Here is an 18,082-nt window from a genome sequence, read left to right on the forward strand (position 1 = left end):
AAACGTTCCTAAAATATCCATTTCATAGCGCAAGGACCCTTTTGGGGTAATATGTCTTTTATGAGCTATGAAAGGATATTATTAGGAAAAAATTGTCATCCTTCTGCCATTGGGTCGTATTGATAATTGATTAAATAAAAGCAGCAAGTGCTAGAGTCAAACAAATTATTATTATTCAAACGAATATCAAATATAAAATCAACTTTACTGCAGTAACGTACGTCAGATATGCATAAACACATTTCCTTTGCATAGTACAAGGCTTAATTAAAAAACTATATATACAACTACTATTTTATACGACTTTTTAATACCAAACTAATTGTAAAATGGTCAAAAAAATCCCTTACATTATACAATTCTCTGATTTATTTTTTTATATATTTAAAAAAAATTGGGAATATTAAATGTATGCACTACTGTAAATCCTTTAAACTACAATACTGTTTGGCCTAAAGGTATCAAACCAACTTTAAATTACTTAGTATTATTCTCTATCATGCACAAGGCTTGTCTAGGCCCCTAGAATCGTGATGTTTAAGATGACAGCTTTGGAAATAGAAGTAAATTTCAGACTTAATATTTGACTTTACATATTTTATATACGGTATCCGAAATTCCTTCCCCTGTAGAAAACCCATCAGCAAGCCAGTTTATGGTCATAGCCATATTTATTACCACAGTAATATGGTTTACGTGTAGCTTGTTAAATTACCATTACACACTTAACGTCAGATTGCTAGTGGTAATAGTGTCTTTCTAATTTTCTTTTCAGAAAATGTAAGCGTATCCTGTTTTTCAACGCCAATCGGCAACATCAAGCCGACTCCTCATGGCACCATCAGCAGAGGCAAAGCACTTAGAAAAGCTTGAGTCCGGAAGGGCCAAAAGTAAAGAGGAGGTGCTGGCAGAGGCTAGAGCTTTTGTCAGCACACATGGTGGAGACCCCAGTGACCAGTTTTTAGTTCTCGCTCACTGCAAACTTCAGTTTGGGAAGTACCAGGGCCAGCGATTTAGATGGCTCCTGGAAAACTCTCTGGGGTCTGCAGTGTATTTGGTGCTTAGCAGTTCCAGTGAGAAAGCCCATCCAAACCCGCTGTCAGAAAACAAACAGCTGTACCTGCAGTATACTTCTCTTATAAGAGAGATGGCAGAAGAAGTGGAGAAGTATAAGAGAAAGCAGGAAATGCAAGCAGAAGCCCATGCAACTGGAGACCAAGGCTGCTTGATGGTGGAGTTTGGTGACTTCCAGGGCCGGTCCATGAAGGATGTTTATGAGGACCAGAGCAAGCAGGCCCAAGCCCTCATCAGGTACCTGGTAAAGGCAAATCCCAACCCCAACACCAACATGGCCACTTTCAAGACATATGTCTTGAAAAGACAGGCTTCTGCTGTGGGCACCCGTGTATGCCAGCCTGCACCTCAAGTTGCATCCTCCAGTTCCTCTGTACATCCACGTGCAACCTCCAGTGCCTCTCCACCTCCACCTGCAACCCCCAGTGCTTCTGTACCTCCACCTGCAACCTCCAGTGCCTCTGTACGTCCACGTGCAACCTCCAGTGTCTCTGCACCTTCACCCGCAGCCATCAAAACTGGTGTACACCAGAGCGCCACTGTGAAAGCACTGTTGACACGTGGCAAACATTTGTCTCCTTCACACCTGGCGAGAAAACTCATGTCACCAGTGAAACACTGTGAGTAGGACTGTGTGAATATTGAATTTTCCTTACAGCAGTTTTACATGTATTTATGTATCATTATGGCAAATTTGTTTTTTGTTTCCAGATCCATTACTGCAGTCCACTGTACCTCCTCCAGCAGCAGAAACCCCAGTCACACATTTGACCCAAAGGCAGCTTTTCACTACTGGTAAGCACCATCTTACCTACATTTGTCTCATAAGTTTACGGTGAACAACATAACATAATAATATTTTTATTATTATTTGTGCTCCAGGCACTTCCGTTTCCACTGCTGAAGATGATGATGATGATGAGGAACTGGAATTTGCTGCATCACAATGTGAAGCACAGCTTAATACAGGTGTGGCATATGACACACATGCAAATATTATAAGAATGTTTTTGTGAAAACGCAAAAGCAGAACATTTTTTTAAAAATAATCAACATTTTTAACAATTTTTTGTTTACAATACAGAATTATGTCAGATCTTGCCTCAAGCTGGATGTATGCTTTGAGCGCATTTCTTCAAAACCGTAAGGATGTTTAAAGGTGTCAGTGTATTTGGGTTTCCGAACGTACCCGTTGTTAAACAATCACTGCATAACTTTTTCACACCGCTTGCACTTCTCACTCACTCTTTAGCTCCACCTTAGCAGACAGGATGGTTGGGATTCATTGTTCTAATTATTAGAGGAACAGCTTTTCCTTACTGTGTCTGTGTGCATGCTTCATGTCTGTGGGCATCATTAATTCATACTAAATTCCCCACGCCTCATATCCTTGCTTTATTCTATCTAATTTACACATCTACATTTTATCCCAGCAAGCAAAAAACGGTACAGTGAAATGACGGCTAACTATAAACCCAATGTAGTCCAGCCATGAGTAACCCACTTCTACCCTAAAATAACCTTGAATACATTTACATGCTGTTTTTGCCTAAATAACTTTAAGATGTATGATATTCCATTATCTAAGCAAAGTCAACAGGTGTTCAAGGTGTTTGCTTTCATTTCTTTTACATGTTCTTAAAGTATATGCATCATCTATTTGTGTGCTATGGTTAGACATCTGTTAGACTTTCATGGGCAGCCCAAATTCTGCCTTATTTTAGCCACAATTGCTTGCTGGGATCTTACATCAATAAAGTGTACACTGGGTTCTTTGCTTCTTAACACTAGCACCATTTTCCTCACTGTTATTTCTAATATAATCCTAATATTTATTAATACTTCTCCAAAATTCTGCTTTGCAGACTGTTTGTGGGCTGCTTTGTGGTATTTTACTATGAAATGCATCATTCATTCTTATATTGTTTTTGTTTTAATTCACTCAGAGTCCTGTTCTGGTCCGTCTCCATCAGCGGAAACAGCAAAAGCACCAGGTCTTCCACATCATCCACCACCAGCTGAGCTTCCAGTTCACTGGAAAGATCATCTTCCACCTTTCCAGCATGAGTGGATACGGAACACAATATTTAAGGCCAACCCGCGAACCGGCAAGCCAGAACTAGTGTCCCAACTTAAGCTTTGGTGGTATCCTCCTCAGGTCCCTTTAATTCACACTCAGCCGCCCGCCTCACTGGCCTCTTCTTCTGTCGGCCCCTTTTCTTGTGGATGCCGCTCAAGATGTGGCTATTTCCTCTTGTCTGTGTTCGACCAGACTGTGGTAAGCACAAACTAACAGCCGCAGGACTTTACCGTACTGTGCGCAAAGTCTTGGACATCGACGGTTGGTATGATCTTGCCACTGAGTATCTGGAGTGCAAACGCTGCAAAAAGAAATATCCAGCCTGGTCCGAGGACATTTTAGGGCAACTGGATATGGGCCACCGCAGTCAATTTCCAGCTTTGCTGACATACAGGTAATTCATAATGACAATCATTCATTATTAGGCACTTCAATTTGTGATTTTGTTTAACAACCAAAGCATTTGCATGACTATATTGTTGTTTTTTAGATACTCATGTGACAACCGGGTGCTGAGGATGATGAGGGAGAGGACACAGGGCAACAGCGTGACTCAGCTGTACAAGAAGCTCATGGAACAACACAGTGAGGCATGGACACAGCGTGTCCTTCAGTACCTGACTGCCTGTGAACCATTTACTAGGTCCTCCCTTGTGCAGCCACCTGTGTTTGCTGAGCCTCCCTCTTTACCTGCCCTACCTAAACCTAAGTGGCTGTTAGCCGTGTACGCCAGGGATGTTCTGGGGCGACTGCACGAGGTCAAAGCCAAAATTACATCTGTCTTGGGCTGTGTTCTGAAGATGGACTCCACAAAGAAGGTAACACATCCCTGTATCCAGAAATTTGCCATATGGATATGTGTGTGTACACAGTTTTTAATTATTTTATTTTTTGCAATAGGTCACAAAGAAACTTGCCGGTGCTGCTGCAGAACCAGGTGCCTGGTGCACAAATGTAGGAAACGAACACGGCCAAGTCCTTGTCTCTGTGCTGACAGCCGCAGAGGGACATGGACTGCACCCTATGGCAGCTGGCCTAATGAAACGCTACCGGGAGGCAGGAGAGGCAGCCCCGAAAGTGATGTACGTGGACAGAGATTGCTGCAGTCTTCATGGCAAGTCTCAGGTGAATGTCATGTTTTCGGAGTGGGATGAGCTTGAAGTGCACCTTGACATCTGGCATTTCATGCGGCGATTTGCTGCAGGTGTCACGACAGAGGCTCATCCGCTCTACGGGATCTTCATGGCATGTCTGTTCATGTGCATCTTTGAGTGGGATCCAGATGATGTGGCTGCTCTTCACCGTGCAAAGAAGGGTGAGCTGGCAGCAAAGAAGGCTGGCCACATCTCAGGAAAGGCGCTGAGTGCCCGCATTACCCGGAGAGAGTTGGCACTGCCCTGCCGGAGGAGGCCCAGGGGTGTGGAGGAGACCACCAGATTGATTGGATCTCTAGTTGATCTATTTGACAGTGCGAGTGGTAAAGACACTCTGGGAGTTCCTCTGCTGGACCATGAACGGATCCAGCAGATTTGGAAAGAACAGCATAAGCACGTACAGTGTATCCAAGACCCAGAGAACTTTCCCCTCTACACGAAGACAGGGACACTGAAGAAAGGCGGTGTGGAGCTGTGCTGCTACAGATGTGCCCGTGGCTCTACCTCTTTGGAATCATTCCACCTCCACCTAAACCGTTTTATTCCAGGTATTACATACATATGGATTAAAAATATTTCTTTAAAGTAATGTCACATTAATAAATGTCACACTCTACAGTAATATTCCAGGTCTTTTCTGATGTCATAAGCATTGACAACGCTGTCTTATCAGTCACTAGTAACTCTGGTTATAATACCAATAATTGTTTATGTAATTACATAGCACCTCATGTGCAGCACATATCTTGAACATGTGTGCCACATAAAACCATTTTTGTTTATCTGACTTTTAGGAACCAGTGCCAGTGATGCACATTTTCAGGCGTATCTTCTTGAGGGCTTGATGCGCTGGAATGATGACAGGATGGAAGATGCCATAAAAGGAGCGTCCTCCATCCGGACATATGGCAGTGCCATGAAAGAGGCTGTGGACAAGCTTTCCCGAACTGTCTTCGGAAAGCCCTGGGATGAGCGCTATCGCCCTCCTGGAGCATATACAGGCAAGAAATTCAATAATTTGTTCTTTTGTAATATTCTACTAAGTTATCTATTTAGCTTTTAATGTACTAGACTAGACGAATGATTAACAACACTTTTTTATCCTTGTAGGTGAATTGCTGGAAATGGAGTACCTTTACAGCCAGACTGGCAAAACACTTACTCCAGTGCTCCAGAACCCAGAGGAGGAAGACAGGCTGGTGGAGGAAGTTGATGATCAGGACCTGTAAGATGAGGGGTTTGAGGAAGAGATCATGGAGGACATCACAGTTCCAGTGCTGTATGAGGATGACCCTTGCCGTGATCTTGAAAACAGCCCCTCATCTTTGCCTCTGCATCAGTCCCCAGCATCGATGGCTGATGTGTCACTGGCTGAGCCGTCCACATCATCATCTCCTGGTGGAGAACAACAGCATCTTGCCCCTGCCCCTTCAGTACTGTCACAGTCATCTGACACTGGAAGCAGTATTTCCGACGAGGCTCAGGTAAGACACTCTAAGGTCTTTTTTTCAATTGCTAACAAGCATTCCTCCACATACTCTCCCTCTCTGAACCAATCTACTTTCCTTACCAACCTGTCTTCTTTTATCCATATTGCAAAATTGCTAAATAAGTTCCAAGATATCCCCTTCTAATACTGTAAATCATGGTAATGAGACTAGAGCAGAACACCTGGGTTGGCTTTCAAGTAAAACTGCAATTAGCTTAGAATGATTACTATTTTATTTTCTGCTACAATTTTCTATATTTTAAAACAATTACTGAAGAAATGCATTCAATTTGCCATCATTCTTTTGAAAATGTTTATAACAATTTCAAAAGCAGTGTGTTAGCATTTGAGAAATGTAGATAGTATACATAATACATTGTGTTTTGCAAGTGGTAAAGCATAAATGACAGAAGAATTTTGGAAGATGTGGATATTGAATGCATTGAACTTATGGATCACATTAACCTCATTACAGCACAGTGACATTAATAAGAAGTCCAACCCTGTTGGGTTAGTTGCTTTTCCTGCTGTGACAGGTTTCGACTGTGTACAGTTTTTAAATGCCCCCTTAGTATTGAACTTAAACAATGCTTGTTAGCAATTGAAAAAAAAAACTCATTTTAATCTCGTTTTACTCCACATAAATTAACATAAATCTGCATTTACAAGGGAGCAGTCATTGGACCCGATGGCATCGCTGGGTGGGACAAGGTCCAGGATTTGGCTGGTTACCTGGTGGGTCTTCGTGAGGCTCCTTACCTTACTGACCAGCAGGTGACAGAGGCCATCCAGCTGTGGACAGCTCTCCTAGATTTCGATAAGCAGCGGGTCAACTATCAGCCTCGACATCAGCCTCAGCTGACACATGGGCGCTATAAGGCACCGAAGCGGTCTGGAGTCAACCCAAGTGTGGAGAGTGTGAAACGGTGTCTGATTGGACATCCTGGGGGTCCAGCGCAGTGGCCCGACACCAACCGCTTGGTTAATACCATTTGTATGAAGCTGTGTGCTTTACACAAGTCGCCAACCAAGAAAGATGGAGTTTGCACCCCCAGGTGGTCTAAAGTTCTTTCAGATTACCACCACATCCGAGAGTTGGTGCTTAACAATCCCACTCTGATGGATGAAACAACGATCCAGCTGTTTGAGAGAAACCATAGGACACTCACTCAGTGGTAAGCATGGCACATCATTCGCTTCAAATTAACTGAATACTTACACACATATATATAATAAAAATTATTTTTTTCAGGTTTCGTAAGTGGAAGAATAGACACGGCATGGCACGGTAGTCTTTAATCCAGACATGACTGTTTCAGTGGTGATTTCACCTTCTGGTGCTTCGACATCCAGTGCAGTCCCAGCTCCGCCTGCTTCGGCGTCTGCTGCTCCTGTGTCCCGTTACACGCAAAGGAACAGGCGCCGGCGGGCTATGGAGAATGAAAGTGGTGTCCAGAAGAGGAAGTATGTGCGAGGGGTTACTTTTAACACGTGCAGCAAATGTGGGCAGCCCAAAACGAAAGAGTTTGGCCATAGCCGATATGGTAATGCCACATTTTGCTTGCGTGCTTCAAATGGCAAATCTTTAGAGGAATGGTTGGCAGAGCAACGCCAGCAAGAAACATGTCAAACTCCACCACCTCAATAAATAACATCTTTCCTGTATATATTGTACATATGTGTGCGTGTGTGTGCTGTGATCATTTCAATATTTGTGTGTATTTATTTTAATAAAACATTTTACATCTGAAGTGTCTGTGGATCTGATAAATAAATCTGATAAATCATATCAATCAAATCATATCCCACACAAAAACACATCTTTAAAGAAACATTTTTATATAAACATAAAAAACATACAAATTTACCTTACTTACATTACCTTATAAACACGTAATATTCTATAAAAAAAACACAAAATAATGAATATCAATCAATATAATGATATGTCATAGTAGATAACTAATAGAGGCACAGTTAAATGAACCATGTTTTTTGTGGTAAAAGTGTAGTAACCATGCTTTTTATTAATTTTTATATAAACATAAACAAGTAATATTCGTTTAAATAATAATATTCACAAAATTATTAATATCATCCAATATAATGATCATAGATAATAGAGGCATCGTTAAATCAACCATATTTTTTGTGGTAAAAGTGTAGTATGGTTTTTATTCATTTTTATATAAGCAGGTAATGTTCTTTAAAAAAATAATATACACAAAACAATAAATATAAATCAATATAATGATATGCCATATAGATAACTAAATAGTAGCGTAGTTAAATTAACCATGTTTTTTTGTGGTAAAAGCGTAGTAACCATGCTTTTTGGTGTATTGTTTACTATTAGCAAAACCATGTTTAATTTGTGGTAACCATGGTTTTACTACAGTACATTTTTTGTAAGAATTTGTTGGATACTTCGTCATGCAGACCACGGGTTCGCGTCCAGCCCGCGGAGGGTGACTTGTTTCACATATAACTAAAACTACTGTAACATGACATAACGCACAGGAAAATATCCCGAATATTGTTACAGGCGAAATCTGGCGCCGTCTACCCGCTTTTTGCATCTGTTTCGCTTGCGTGCGGGGGCGCAAAGATTGGGCCCCTTCCTATGCTAAGCTAGCGCTCTACCATTTGAGCTAATTCCCCTTATCTCTGTCTTGTGAATGCTTTGGCTTATTGGAAGCTGGCTGCTATGTGGTGGGAAATATTTCCCAGGGGGGCGGGGTGGCACGCTTTGAGTGGCTCGTTGGTCTAGGGGTATGATTCTCGCTTAGGGTGCGAGAGGTCCCGGGTTCAAATCCCGAACGAGCCCCTCTTTAGACTTGTCCCTCGGAGCTTTAACCCACAACACCGCTGTGTATGGCAATATTGGCAGGAAAGGAATGGAATATCAACGAGAAACCCGCAAAGGACGTCAGGGACTCTCAGCGACACCTCCGCCTTTGGTCTTGTCAGGTAGAAACCGTGTCCGAGGTTGTCTTTTGTTTGTTAACCCCTAGACGATCCCCCTACCCTTTAAGCTTTCTACCGGAGGGCTTGCTGTTTTAACAAGCGATGAGTTGATTTCAAACAACACAATTGACTCAAAACCAGGGAAAGACACATCATCCTGGCCACTGAGTAGGTACCCTGAGGTGCCTGGAGCTATGAGACTTAAATATACAACCAGGCTAGTGATGCATGGTGTCCAATTTAGTTACCAGATGATTTATCAGAATTTTCTCCTAAAATCTAAGATCAACACTTGGAAAATGCGATAAGGACATGGCTTCTAAGATGTTACTTGACGTTAAAACTACACTAAGTGTTGGGATGCCCCTTTTAATAAAGGTGTTTGGGCCGACACAGTTGCCACCTCAAACAGAGCACAGCTGCCTCACAGCAAGAAGGTCCCCTGTTCAAGCCCTGGCTGGGTCAGGAGGCCTCTCTGTTTGGGGTGTACATGAAGAGTTTTGTTCCAAAACGCAATAAATCCATTTTGACAAATTTTGGTAAAAACGTGTTTTCTATACCAAGAAAGTGACAAGATGAAAACAACTATTTTCTGTTACAAACTTTCACATAGCATCTTTAGGTTATAAAAACATAAAAAATTCAAATCCATAACTTGATTTTCAAAGATTTATTATAAAAACGGATTCTTTTTTCCACAAAATGCAATAAATCCATGACAAGTTTTTATTCAAAATGCTATAAATCTATTGAATCAATAGCCTATATAAATGTGCATTCATCTTTGCCATGTTATATTCATTTAGTTGACTAGTTGTACACACTAATTAAAAATATAAACATTAATGTCATTAATCAAAACACTTACTTTGTCATATTAAGAACCCTGTCATTGCGGTTACGTCGTCGCTTAACGTCTTTCACAGAGATCAGCTGTAAAATGTTTTTGGTCCTGCTCGATTTTCGTTGACTTTGAGTAAAATTATGGAAAGTTTTTCATAAGATCCTCTGGGGTCAATGTGTTAGCATGAGAAGCTTGATGCTGTCGGGAGAACAAGCACCCGTCTCCCGAGTGCCTCTCAGGGAAATTATTAGATGCTGATGGCTTACGTTTCTTTCCCATCACAGAAAACCATCACAGGTTTAGCGATGCAATTAAAGTATTATTTTGTTTTGTTTGTTGATCACGAAGTACAAAGTACATGAGGAAAACTAGGACTCCGTGGACTCAGCGCGTCCGCCATTGTTTGTTTACATTGCGTGAATGGTGGGCTGTAATATCAGAAATGGATTTATTGCGTTCTGTAAAAAAGGAGCAGTGGCGTTTATTGCATTTTGGGGAAAAAGGGAGAAAAGAGGACAGAATAACACGACGGATATTGGATTTTGCGTAAAATTAAGAATTTACTTTTAACTACTGACCTGATATAATACTGATTTTGGCAGTAACTCATTTTTTTCAAAAATGGCGTTTATCGCGTTTTGGAACCAAACTCTTCACATGTTCTCCTTTAGTCAGCATGGAATTACTCTGGGCACTGCGTTACTTGGTTTCCTTAAACAGTCCAAAAACAACAGACACATTGATCTATACACACACACAAACCGAGGGAAGGGCAATTTGACATCTCCAATTCACGTAACCTGCATTTCTGACTTTCTGACTAAAACAAGTCCAACACTAGGGGTCATTGTGGCTAAACAGAGGAGCAGGACCAAACAGGCCCAGCCCAAGGAACTGCTTGAGGAAGCTGGTGACTGTGTTGTGGTCACATGTTTCCCAGTGGCACGACAAAAAGACAGCACCTGCTCGTTGGTCAAGGGGTATGATTCTCGCTTTGGGTGCGAGAGGTCCTGGGTTCAAATCCGGACGAGCCCTTGTTTAGCTTTGCTTCTTGATGCTGCTACACTGTGGAACATTCACGTCAGTCTTGGCAGAGACAAGAGCTGCTCCGCGGCCGGTTAGCTCAGTTGGTTAGAGCGTGGTGCTAATAACGGCAAGGTCGCGGGTTTGATCCCCATACGGGCCAAGGTTTCTCTGTGCCTCCTTTTGCCGACTGCTATATTGCTGTGATTTGTGATAAAAATTCCTGCCGGGAGCATCTTTGTGGCCGAAATAGCTCAGTTGGGAGAGCGTTAGACTGAAGGTCCCTGGTTCGATCCCGGGTTTCGGCATTGATGGCAGCCTTTTGAGAGTTTGTTTAACTGAAGCTCCCTATCCGAGTGTCCTTTTCTCCGTGACCCAGTGGGTCAGGCGCTAACGCAAAGAGTGGTTCCATGGTGTAATGGTTTGCACTCTGGACTCTGAATCCAGCGATCCGAGTTCATATCTCGGTGGGACCTGAGTTTTTGGGTATCCAAGGGAACAGCGTTTGTTACCCTGTTACAGAGCCTCTTCAAAGGTGCGCCCCTGTCCATTTCTTTGTGGCTGTAAGTGGAAGAGAGGATAGGGAAGCGTTCGGCTTGGCGTGACAGCGAAAGGGTCACCCTGAAGGACAAGAGGCCTCTGGGTAGGCTTGTGCCACAACGTTCTACTACACCAAGGTCTGTGAATACACCTACCAACTGGATACAGTGCAGTCGCCGTAAGTCCACCGTCCACGAGCCGTAAATGAAATTGAATTGCCTGTTGAATGCTAAAGTTATTACCAGCTAAGAGAACTACTACACGAGATGTAGTTATTGATTATTACTTACCTCTGCTTTTTGCTACAAGCCGCCAGAGTGACCAACAAAAGTCCCAGTTACCTGTCATAGTGATCCTCTGTGTTACAGCTATAAGCCTGCAGAAGGAGAGGGAGTCTGAGTCCAGCACCTGTGAAATACTTACCTTGCACACTGCTACAAGATATTTGGGTGAGAACAAAAGTCCCAGTTACCTGTCGAAGTAATCCTCTGTGTTACAGCTATAAGCCTGCAGAAGGAGAGAGAGTCCGAGTCCGGCACCTGTGAAATACTTACCTTGCACACTGCTACGAGATACCTGGGTGAGAACAAAAGTCCCAGTTACCTGTCAAAGTGATCCTCTGTATTACAGCTATAAGCCTGCAGAAGGAGAGTCAGAGTCCAGCACCTGTGAAATACTTACCTTGCACACTGCTACGAGATACCTGGGTGAGAACAAAAGTCCCAGTTACCTGTCAAAGTGATCCTCTGTATTACAGCTATAAGCCTGCAGAAGGAGAGAGAGTCCGAGTCCAGCACCTGTGAAATACTTACCTTGCACACTGCTACGAGTTACCTGGGTGAGAGAGAAACAAAGTCTTAGCCACTGTCAAGTAATACTCTGTGTTTACAGTTGTACGTTGGCGAAAAGAGAGAGGGCGAGCCCAGTCGCCTGGGAGAACCTACCTTGCTCGAACGCTATGACAGAGGCGAAGGACGGACTGCCTTGACGTGAGATAAGTGTCGGACAGTTACTGTACTGAATTCACCTGTAATATACTTTTCCTTTAATCTGCCTCCAGGAGAAGAGGAGGGCTCCACAGGATCAAGAAAACAAGGCGTAGGAGCCTTGTTCCCCGGTCTCCCCCCGCCTTTTAACTCCCCCCCTTTCCCCAAATTCTTTTAAGTAATTTAAATAAAGTTGCATTTTAAATTTATACTTACGCTTGTGTTGTCTGGTCATTGGGTTGGCTTTGGGACCTCCTCGAGGTGGAAACTAGGAAGGGGCGTGGCTTGTTACATCTGTGGTCCGCCCTGACCTGTGACACTTACACCTCTACATTGTCCTCTCACTGGGCCTGCTCTTCTCCCTGTGCCCTTTGCTCTTACTCTTCCTCGTTCAGACATTATATTTCTGTTTCCAAAAATATAATTCTCAAAGTCCTCCTTTTACTGTATAAGTGTCAATGTAAGAGTCTAAGCAAGACTGGAATCAGCTGTGGTTGGCCCAATTTACCCAACATAAAGGTTTTTATACTGTATCTAAGGTTTGGAATATTGTTTTTGCTATTGTGGGATGTTGTGTGTTAACATTCGTAAATACTACAAAAACAATCCATAATTTTGTTGGGAGGTATAGCTTGTCTGTTAAAGGAATAGTCTACTCATTTTCAATATTAAAATATAAGTGCTGGAGCGCGCTGCAACGCTTCGATAGCATTTAGCTTAGCTCCATTTATTCAATTGTACCATTTAGAGATAAAGTTAGAAGTGACCAAACACATCAACGTTTTTCCTATTTAAGACGAGTAGTTATACGAGCAAGTTTGGTGGTACAAAATAAAATGTAGCGCTTTTCTAAGCGGATTTAAAAGAGGAACTATATTTTATGGCGTAATAGCACTTTTGGGAGTACTTCGACTTGCCTGAGGGTGTTACTGCGCCGAGTCGAAGTACTCCCAAAACTGCTATTATGCCATAAAATATAGTTCCTCTTTTAAATCCGCTTAGAAAAGCGCTACGTTTTATTTTGTACCACCAAACTTGCTCGTATAACTACTCGTCTTAAATAGGAAAAACGTTGATGTGTTTGGTCACTTCTAACTTTATCTCTAAATGGTACAATTGAATGAATGGGGCTAAGCTAAATGCTATCGAAGCGTCGCAGCGCGCTCCAGCGCTTACGTGCACGCACACAGATGATAGAGGGATGTATCAACACTTCTTAGTTAAGGTAATAACATATTTTAATATTGAAAATGAGTAGACTATTCCTTTAAGAAAATGTTAGCATTGTGGATATGTGTTTACTGACTGCATATTGTGTGAAAACGACATGAAATGTGTGAATGGTATGGCCGCAAAAGATCGATGCTGCGCTAATTGTGTTTAGAGTTTTGAAAATGTCACAACTGGTTAGACAAACGCTTGTTAGTGACTGAAAAAACTGTAAACTGCACAGAAGAAAACATGTCCAATACATGTTAGACAGCTATATATGCAAGTTTAATTTCCCAAACATATACACATTATATTAACAAACAATGACTGATATTCAATAACGAAGTTAACGAAGTAAACAAGACTTACCTATCGCAAACTCAAAGATGATAATAATAGCTGCCGGTGATTGGTTAAAAAGATAACCTCAGGAGAGAAACGCGATTGGTCAAAAGTGAGCCACGGAAGAGAAACGCGCGATTGGTCCAAAGTAAGCCATGGGAGTGAAATGCGATTGGTCAAAAGTAAGCCACAGAAGAGAAACGTGATTGGTCAAAAGTAAGCCACAGGGAGAAACGTGATTGGTCAAAAGTAAGCCACAGGAAGAAACGTGATTGGCTGATGCGGGCTTACTTTGGCTCACTCGGTGGGAAGCAGTAGGCGCAAGCGAGAGGTAGCAGGATTGATGCCCACATTCTCCACATGATTGTGGTTTGTTGCTAATTGCTCTGATGTCACTTACCAGAAGCGTGCCCTCCCAGTGGGAGCTTTTGTGGTACACACTTGCAGAAAAGGGCCTCACATTGGGTCCTGCTCTTACATTTTGCCTCAAAAAGCCAACAGGTCCCAGTTTCGGTCCTCAGTATGGCACCTGAGCACCCACACGAACGTTTCCTATACGGATGTTGTTTCACAAAACGACATGGAGCAGGAGCTTTACATTCCGAGAGCATTTTGTTGCTATTTAAAATTGGAATCATTTCTTTCAATGTTCATTTGTCTTTCTGTCATTTCTGGTAAGTCATTTTTATTGCATTTCATTGTCAGATTGTAGACATCAGCTGTGTGTTTCCTTTGGCCTGTACACATGAGCTGTGTGTTTTTGGCCTAAACGTCAATGCATTTTTCATCTATCCTAAGGCTTCGTCCAAATACCCCCACTTGCGGTCCCCCACGAAGCGGTATTCAAGGCTAAGTGTATCCCATCATGCATCACGTTCAGGATGTAAATCATGAGACTTTTGCCCAAATCTCGCGAGATGTCGTGAAACATTTAATTGTAAGTTATTAAATGGATTTTACGTATTTTGGTAGTAAAACGGAAAGTGTTCCACATTTCATTGGTGCAAACATTTTTATGTATTTTGTAAAACATCTCTAGCCACTTTTATAACATTAAAACAACATTAATGGTGTTGTTTATTCAGGGACTACTATATAAACAATAAACTTTAATAAAGCTACATGCACAAAATTAAGAGTTTTTTTTACAGGTGCAATGATTTCTGCATCTGAAAGTTTCAGATAGTGTAGATAATAGTCTTTAAATGTTCATTTATTTATTCATTTCTTTGTGTGTCCATTTTATTTAAAGAAAACCTTAATATATATATGAAGAGTTTCGTTGCAAAACGAGATAAATCCATTTTTTAACATTTTTGTCAAAACATGTTTATTATTATGTTATCATGATATTATTTTGTTTTATGGTGCTACTTAGCTGTATTTTTTAAGTTATGAAGGTTTAAATCAAAACAAACCAACTGCCGTTGCATTGAAATTAATTGGAATGCACAACCAAAAAAAGAGATTTCTGAACAATTAAAAAAAGGTGGTTATCTCGTTTTGCAACGAAACTCTTCATACGTATATATTTTAAGTATCCTAAATAAAAATGAATACGTTTTGGTTCAAATTGCTGCCATTACTTGGATTGACATTTTAACATTTGCTAACTGTGTCTCATCAGGTGAATAATTTTTACATGCACGCTTGGGATCTTCATGCCCACTAGAACACAAAATACAGGAAAAACGTCATGTAAGTATTCAAGTGGTCAAGTGCAAAGAGCGCAAGTGTGGTTATTTGGATGCAGCCTCAGGTTTCTTACATGTTTAATTTGCTTGCTGATATTTGGCACCTTGTTTGTTGTTGGCCCTCCGTTAGGGTAAACAGATAAAGTGTTCAGTGTTGCTTGAATTAACTAATTTTTTTGTTTACAGCCTGAGTGCTCTGGTAGAAAGGCTTAAATGGCAAGGGACTGCTTTAGTTTCCCCTTGGAAACCCAAAGAGTCTTACAGGTCCCACCGAGATTTGAACTCAGCTCACTGGATTCAGAGTCCAGAGTGCTAACCATTACACCACGGAACAGCTCTTTGCCTTAGCGCCTGACCCACTGAGTCACGGAGAAAAGGACACTTGGATAGTGAACTTCAGCTAAACCACGGCTTAACAAACCCGGGATCGAACCAGGGACCTTTAGATCTTCAGTCTAACGCTCTCCCAACTGAGCTATTTCAGCCACAAAAGGTCGAAACCTTGGCACGTACGGGGATCGAACCCGCAACCTTGGCGTTATTAGCACCAGGCTCTAACCTGCTGAGCTAACCGGCCACAGAACGGCAGCTGTCTCTGCCAAGACTGACATGAACGTTCCACCCAAAGCGAGAATCATACCTAGACCAACGAGCCTAGCGGTTCAACGCATTTGCCATGCCACTGGGAAACATGATTCTCGTTGACATTCCTTTCCTGCCAAGATTGCCATACACAGAGGTGATGTGTGTTAAAGCTCTGAGGGTCGAGTCCAAAGAGGGGCTCTTAATTTGAACCTGGGACCTCTCACACCCTAAGCGAGAATCATACCCCTAGACCAACAAGCCACTCTCCGAGAATGGCCCACCACCCCCCTTGGGACACATTTTTCCACCACGTAGCAGCCATCTTCCAACAAGCCGAAGCTGGTTGATTTAACTATGCCTTTATTATCTATGATCATTTTATTGGTTGATATTAATAATTTTGTGTATATTATTATTTAAAAGAATATTACTTGTTTATGTTTATATAAAAATTAATAAAAAGCATGGTTACTACACTTTTACCACAAAAAACATGGTTCATTTAACTGTGCCTCTATTAGTTATCTACTATGACATATCATTATATTGATTGATATTCATTATTTTGTGTTTTTTTTATAGAATATTATGTGTTTATAAGGTAATGTATGTAAGGTAAATTTGTATGTTTTTTTTGTTTATATAAAAATGTTTCTTTAAAGATGTGTTTTTGTGTGGGATATGACTTGATTGATATGATTTATCAGATTTATTTATCAGATCCACAGAGACTTCAGATGTAAAATGTTTTATTAAAATAAATACACACAAATATTGAAATGATCACAGCACACACACGCACACATATGTACAATATATACAGGAACAGGCCCGGAGTGGGTAATCGGGAGAACCGGGAGAATTCCCGGTGGGCCGCTTCACTTTTGGGCCGGTCGAGTTTTTTTTTTTTTTCATTTGTCACGTTAGTGAGTCTGTCTTCTCTTAAATGACACTTCACACGTTTCCCATTGACACTGCAGCGCGCAGCCTCTGCATGGGTTGTACCATGTGAAGGAATTTCCCCCTCCCCTCCCATAGAGTTGGTTCGGTCCATGGCGCGTCCAAGAAATCTTTTCTCCGGTAGGCTGGGCCGGCCCTACCGTAACAATACGCGTCTGAGAGGAGGGCGAAAAAAAACAGGTTGAAGAAAAAATCCATTAGGATGATGCTGCCAAATGTGACAAACTTACAGATTTATTTTCAAGAGGACAAACAAAAGTGACAACAGGTAACTTAAAGAGAAATACGCCTAGTAATGGTTAGCATTAGCAACGTAATTATTCGGCTAATACCGTTTTCAAACTATTTACAAGCCAACATTTTTTTTGTTAAAATATTAGCCTTTTGTGTATACATGCGATTCATAGACTTTGCAAATATTATGCAAGCAGGTTCTGAGCAGCAGATTAGCCAGTTCCCCGCTTAAAACGAGGAGGCAATGAGTAAACAATATGAATTAAAGTTATTTAACCCTCAGGTTGTGTTCAGAACAATATAACACCTTTTGTGTTCCCAGTCAAAAATGAGCAGCCCAAAAAAAGCTTATAAATCACTTTTTATGCTATATATTTACCCAATATTGGATTTAATATTTTTTGTCAAATTGTTTTCTTTTTTAATTAGGACTGGGTTTTATATTTCTATTTGCACCTGATTAATCATAGGCCTCATAGCATTAGCAATGCTAATAATTTATCAACCTTTCCTTGTGGAATAGACTCTAAACAGGGCTGGGTTATCTCTGACCCACAATGGGCAAACATTGGACAGAACACGCTGCTGGGCCAAAATTGACCCAATGCTGGGCTGTTTTAACTCAACTGTTGGGTTACTATAATCCATGGTTGCATAACAACAACCCATCATTGGGTTATTTTAACCCAGCATTTGTTCTGTCCAACATTTACCCACCATGGGTAAAAAAACAACCCAGCCCTCTCTAGAGTGTAGAGGAATATTTTGTTAACTTCTCATCTTAAGTGAAATATTATTTAACTTTTACCTTATTTGTTGATAGTATTAATAAAAACTATAGTAAGAGCTGAACTGTTGCTTTATTTTTTATCCAATTTGAAAAAAGTGCTAATTTGGA

General features: G+C 41.3%; 2 protein-coding genes and 3 non-coding genes across 5 annotated transcripts; 4 read left to right on the forward strand and 1 right to left on the reverse strand.

The window, feature by feature from the left end:
• Nucleotides 1-2,151: 2,151 nt before the first annotated feature.
• LOC129454561 (uncharacterized) lies at nucleotides 2,152-5,537 on the forward strand. The gene is made up of 6 exons (XM_073858709.1): nucleotides 2,152-2,217; nucleotides 3,021-3,548; nucleotides 3,645-3,972; nucleotides 4,055-4,856; nucleotides 5,103-5,351; nucleotides 5,419-5,537. The coding sequence occupies exons 2-6, from the start codon at nucleotides 3,301-3,303 to the stop codon at nucleotides 5,535-5,537; spliced, it is 1,746 nt and encodes a 581-aa protein (XP_073714810.1). The 5' UTR covers nucleotides 2,152-2,217; nucleotides 3,021-3,300.
• On the forward strand, nucleotides 5,428-7,508 carry LOC129456000 (uncharacterized). Its single transcript, XM_055220794.2, has 3 exons — nucleotides 5,428-5,792; nucleotides 6,467-6,972; nucleotides 7,050-7,508. The coding sequence occupies exons 1-3, from the start codon at nucleotides 5,562-5,564 to the stop codon at nucleotides 7,087-7,089; spliced, it is 777 nt and encodes a 258-aa protein (XP_055076769.2). The 5' UTR covers nucleotides 5,428-5,561; the 3' UTR covers nucleotides 7,090-7,508.
• A 1,044-nt stretch (nucleotides 7,509-8,552) lies between these two features.
• trnap-agg (transfer RNA proline (anticodon AGG)) lies at nucleotides 8,553-8,624 on the forward strand. The gene has a single exon. It is a non-coding gene; the product is annotated as a tRNA-Pro (tRNA).
• A 2,411-nt stretch (nucleotides 8,625-11,035) lies between these two features.
• Nucleotides 11,036-11,107, forward strand: trnaq-cug (transfer RNA glutamine (anticodon CUG)). Its single transcript has one exon. It is a non-coding gene; the product is annotated as a tRNA-Gln (tRNA).
• Nucleotides 11,108-15,667: 4,560 nt separating this feature from the next.
• On the reverse strand, nucleotides 15,668-15,739 carry trnaq-cug (transfer RNA glutamine (anticodon CUG)). Its single transcript has one exon. It is a non-coding gene; the product is annotated as a tRNA-Gln (tRNA).
• Between the last annotated feature and the right edge of the window lie 2,343 nt (nucleotides 15,740-18,082).

This window comes from Misgurnus anguillicaudatus, chromosome 20 (genome assembly GCF_027580225.2).
Source record: "Misgurnus anguillicaudatus chromosome 20, ASM2758022v2, whole genome shotgun sequence".
Lineage (NCBI taxonomy): Eukaryota > Metazoa > Chordata > Actinopteri > Cypriniformes > Cobitidae > Misgurnus > Misgurnus anguillicaudatus.

What these genes read in the sequence shown, in the direction of transcription:
- LOC129454561 (XM_073858709.1), top strand. Translation starts at nt 3,301, where the DNA reads ATGCCGCTCAAGATGTGGCTATTTCCTCTTGTCTGTGTTCGACCAGAC. An exon ending in CCTAAACCGTTTTATTCCAG is followed by an intron (nt 4,857 to 5,102) that starts GTATTACATACA and finishes TCTGACTTTTAG; the next exon opens with GAACCAGTGCCAGTGATGCA. An exon ending in CTTTTGTAATATTCTACTAA is followed by an intron (nt 5,352 to 5,418) that starts GTTATCTATTTA and finishes TTATCCTTGTAG; the next exon opens with GTGAATTGCTGGAAATGGAG.
- LOC129456000 (XM_055220794.2), top strand. Translation starts at nt 5,562, where the DNA reads ATGGAGGACATCACAGTTCCAGTGCTGTATGAGGATGACCCTTGCCGT. An exon ending in GTATTTCCGACGAGGCTCAG is followed by an intron (nt 5,793 to 6,466) that starts GTAAGACACTCT and finishes TGCATTTACAAG; the next exon opens with GGAGCAGTCATTGGACCCGA. An exon ending in CATAGGACACTCACTCAGTG is followed by an intron (nt 6,973 to 7,049) that starts GTAAGCATGGCA and finishes TATTTTTTTCAG; the next exon opens with GTTTCGTAAGTGGAAGAATA.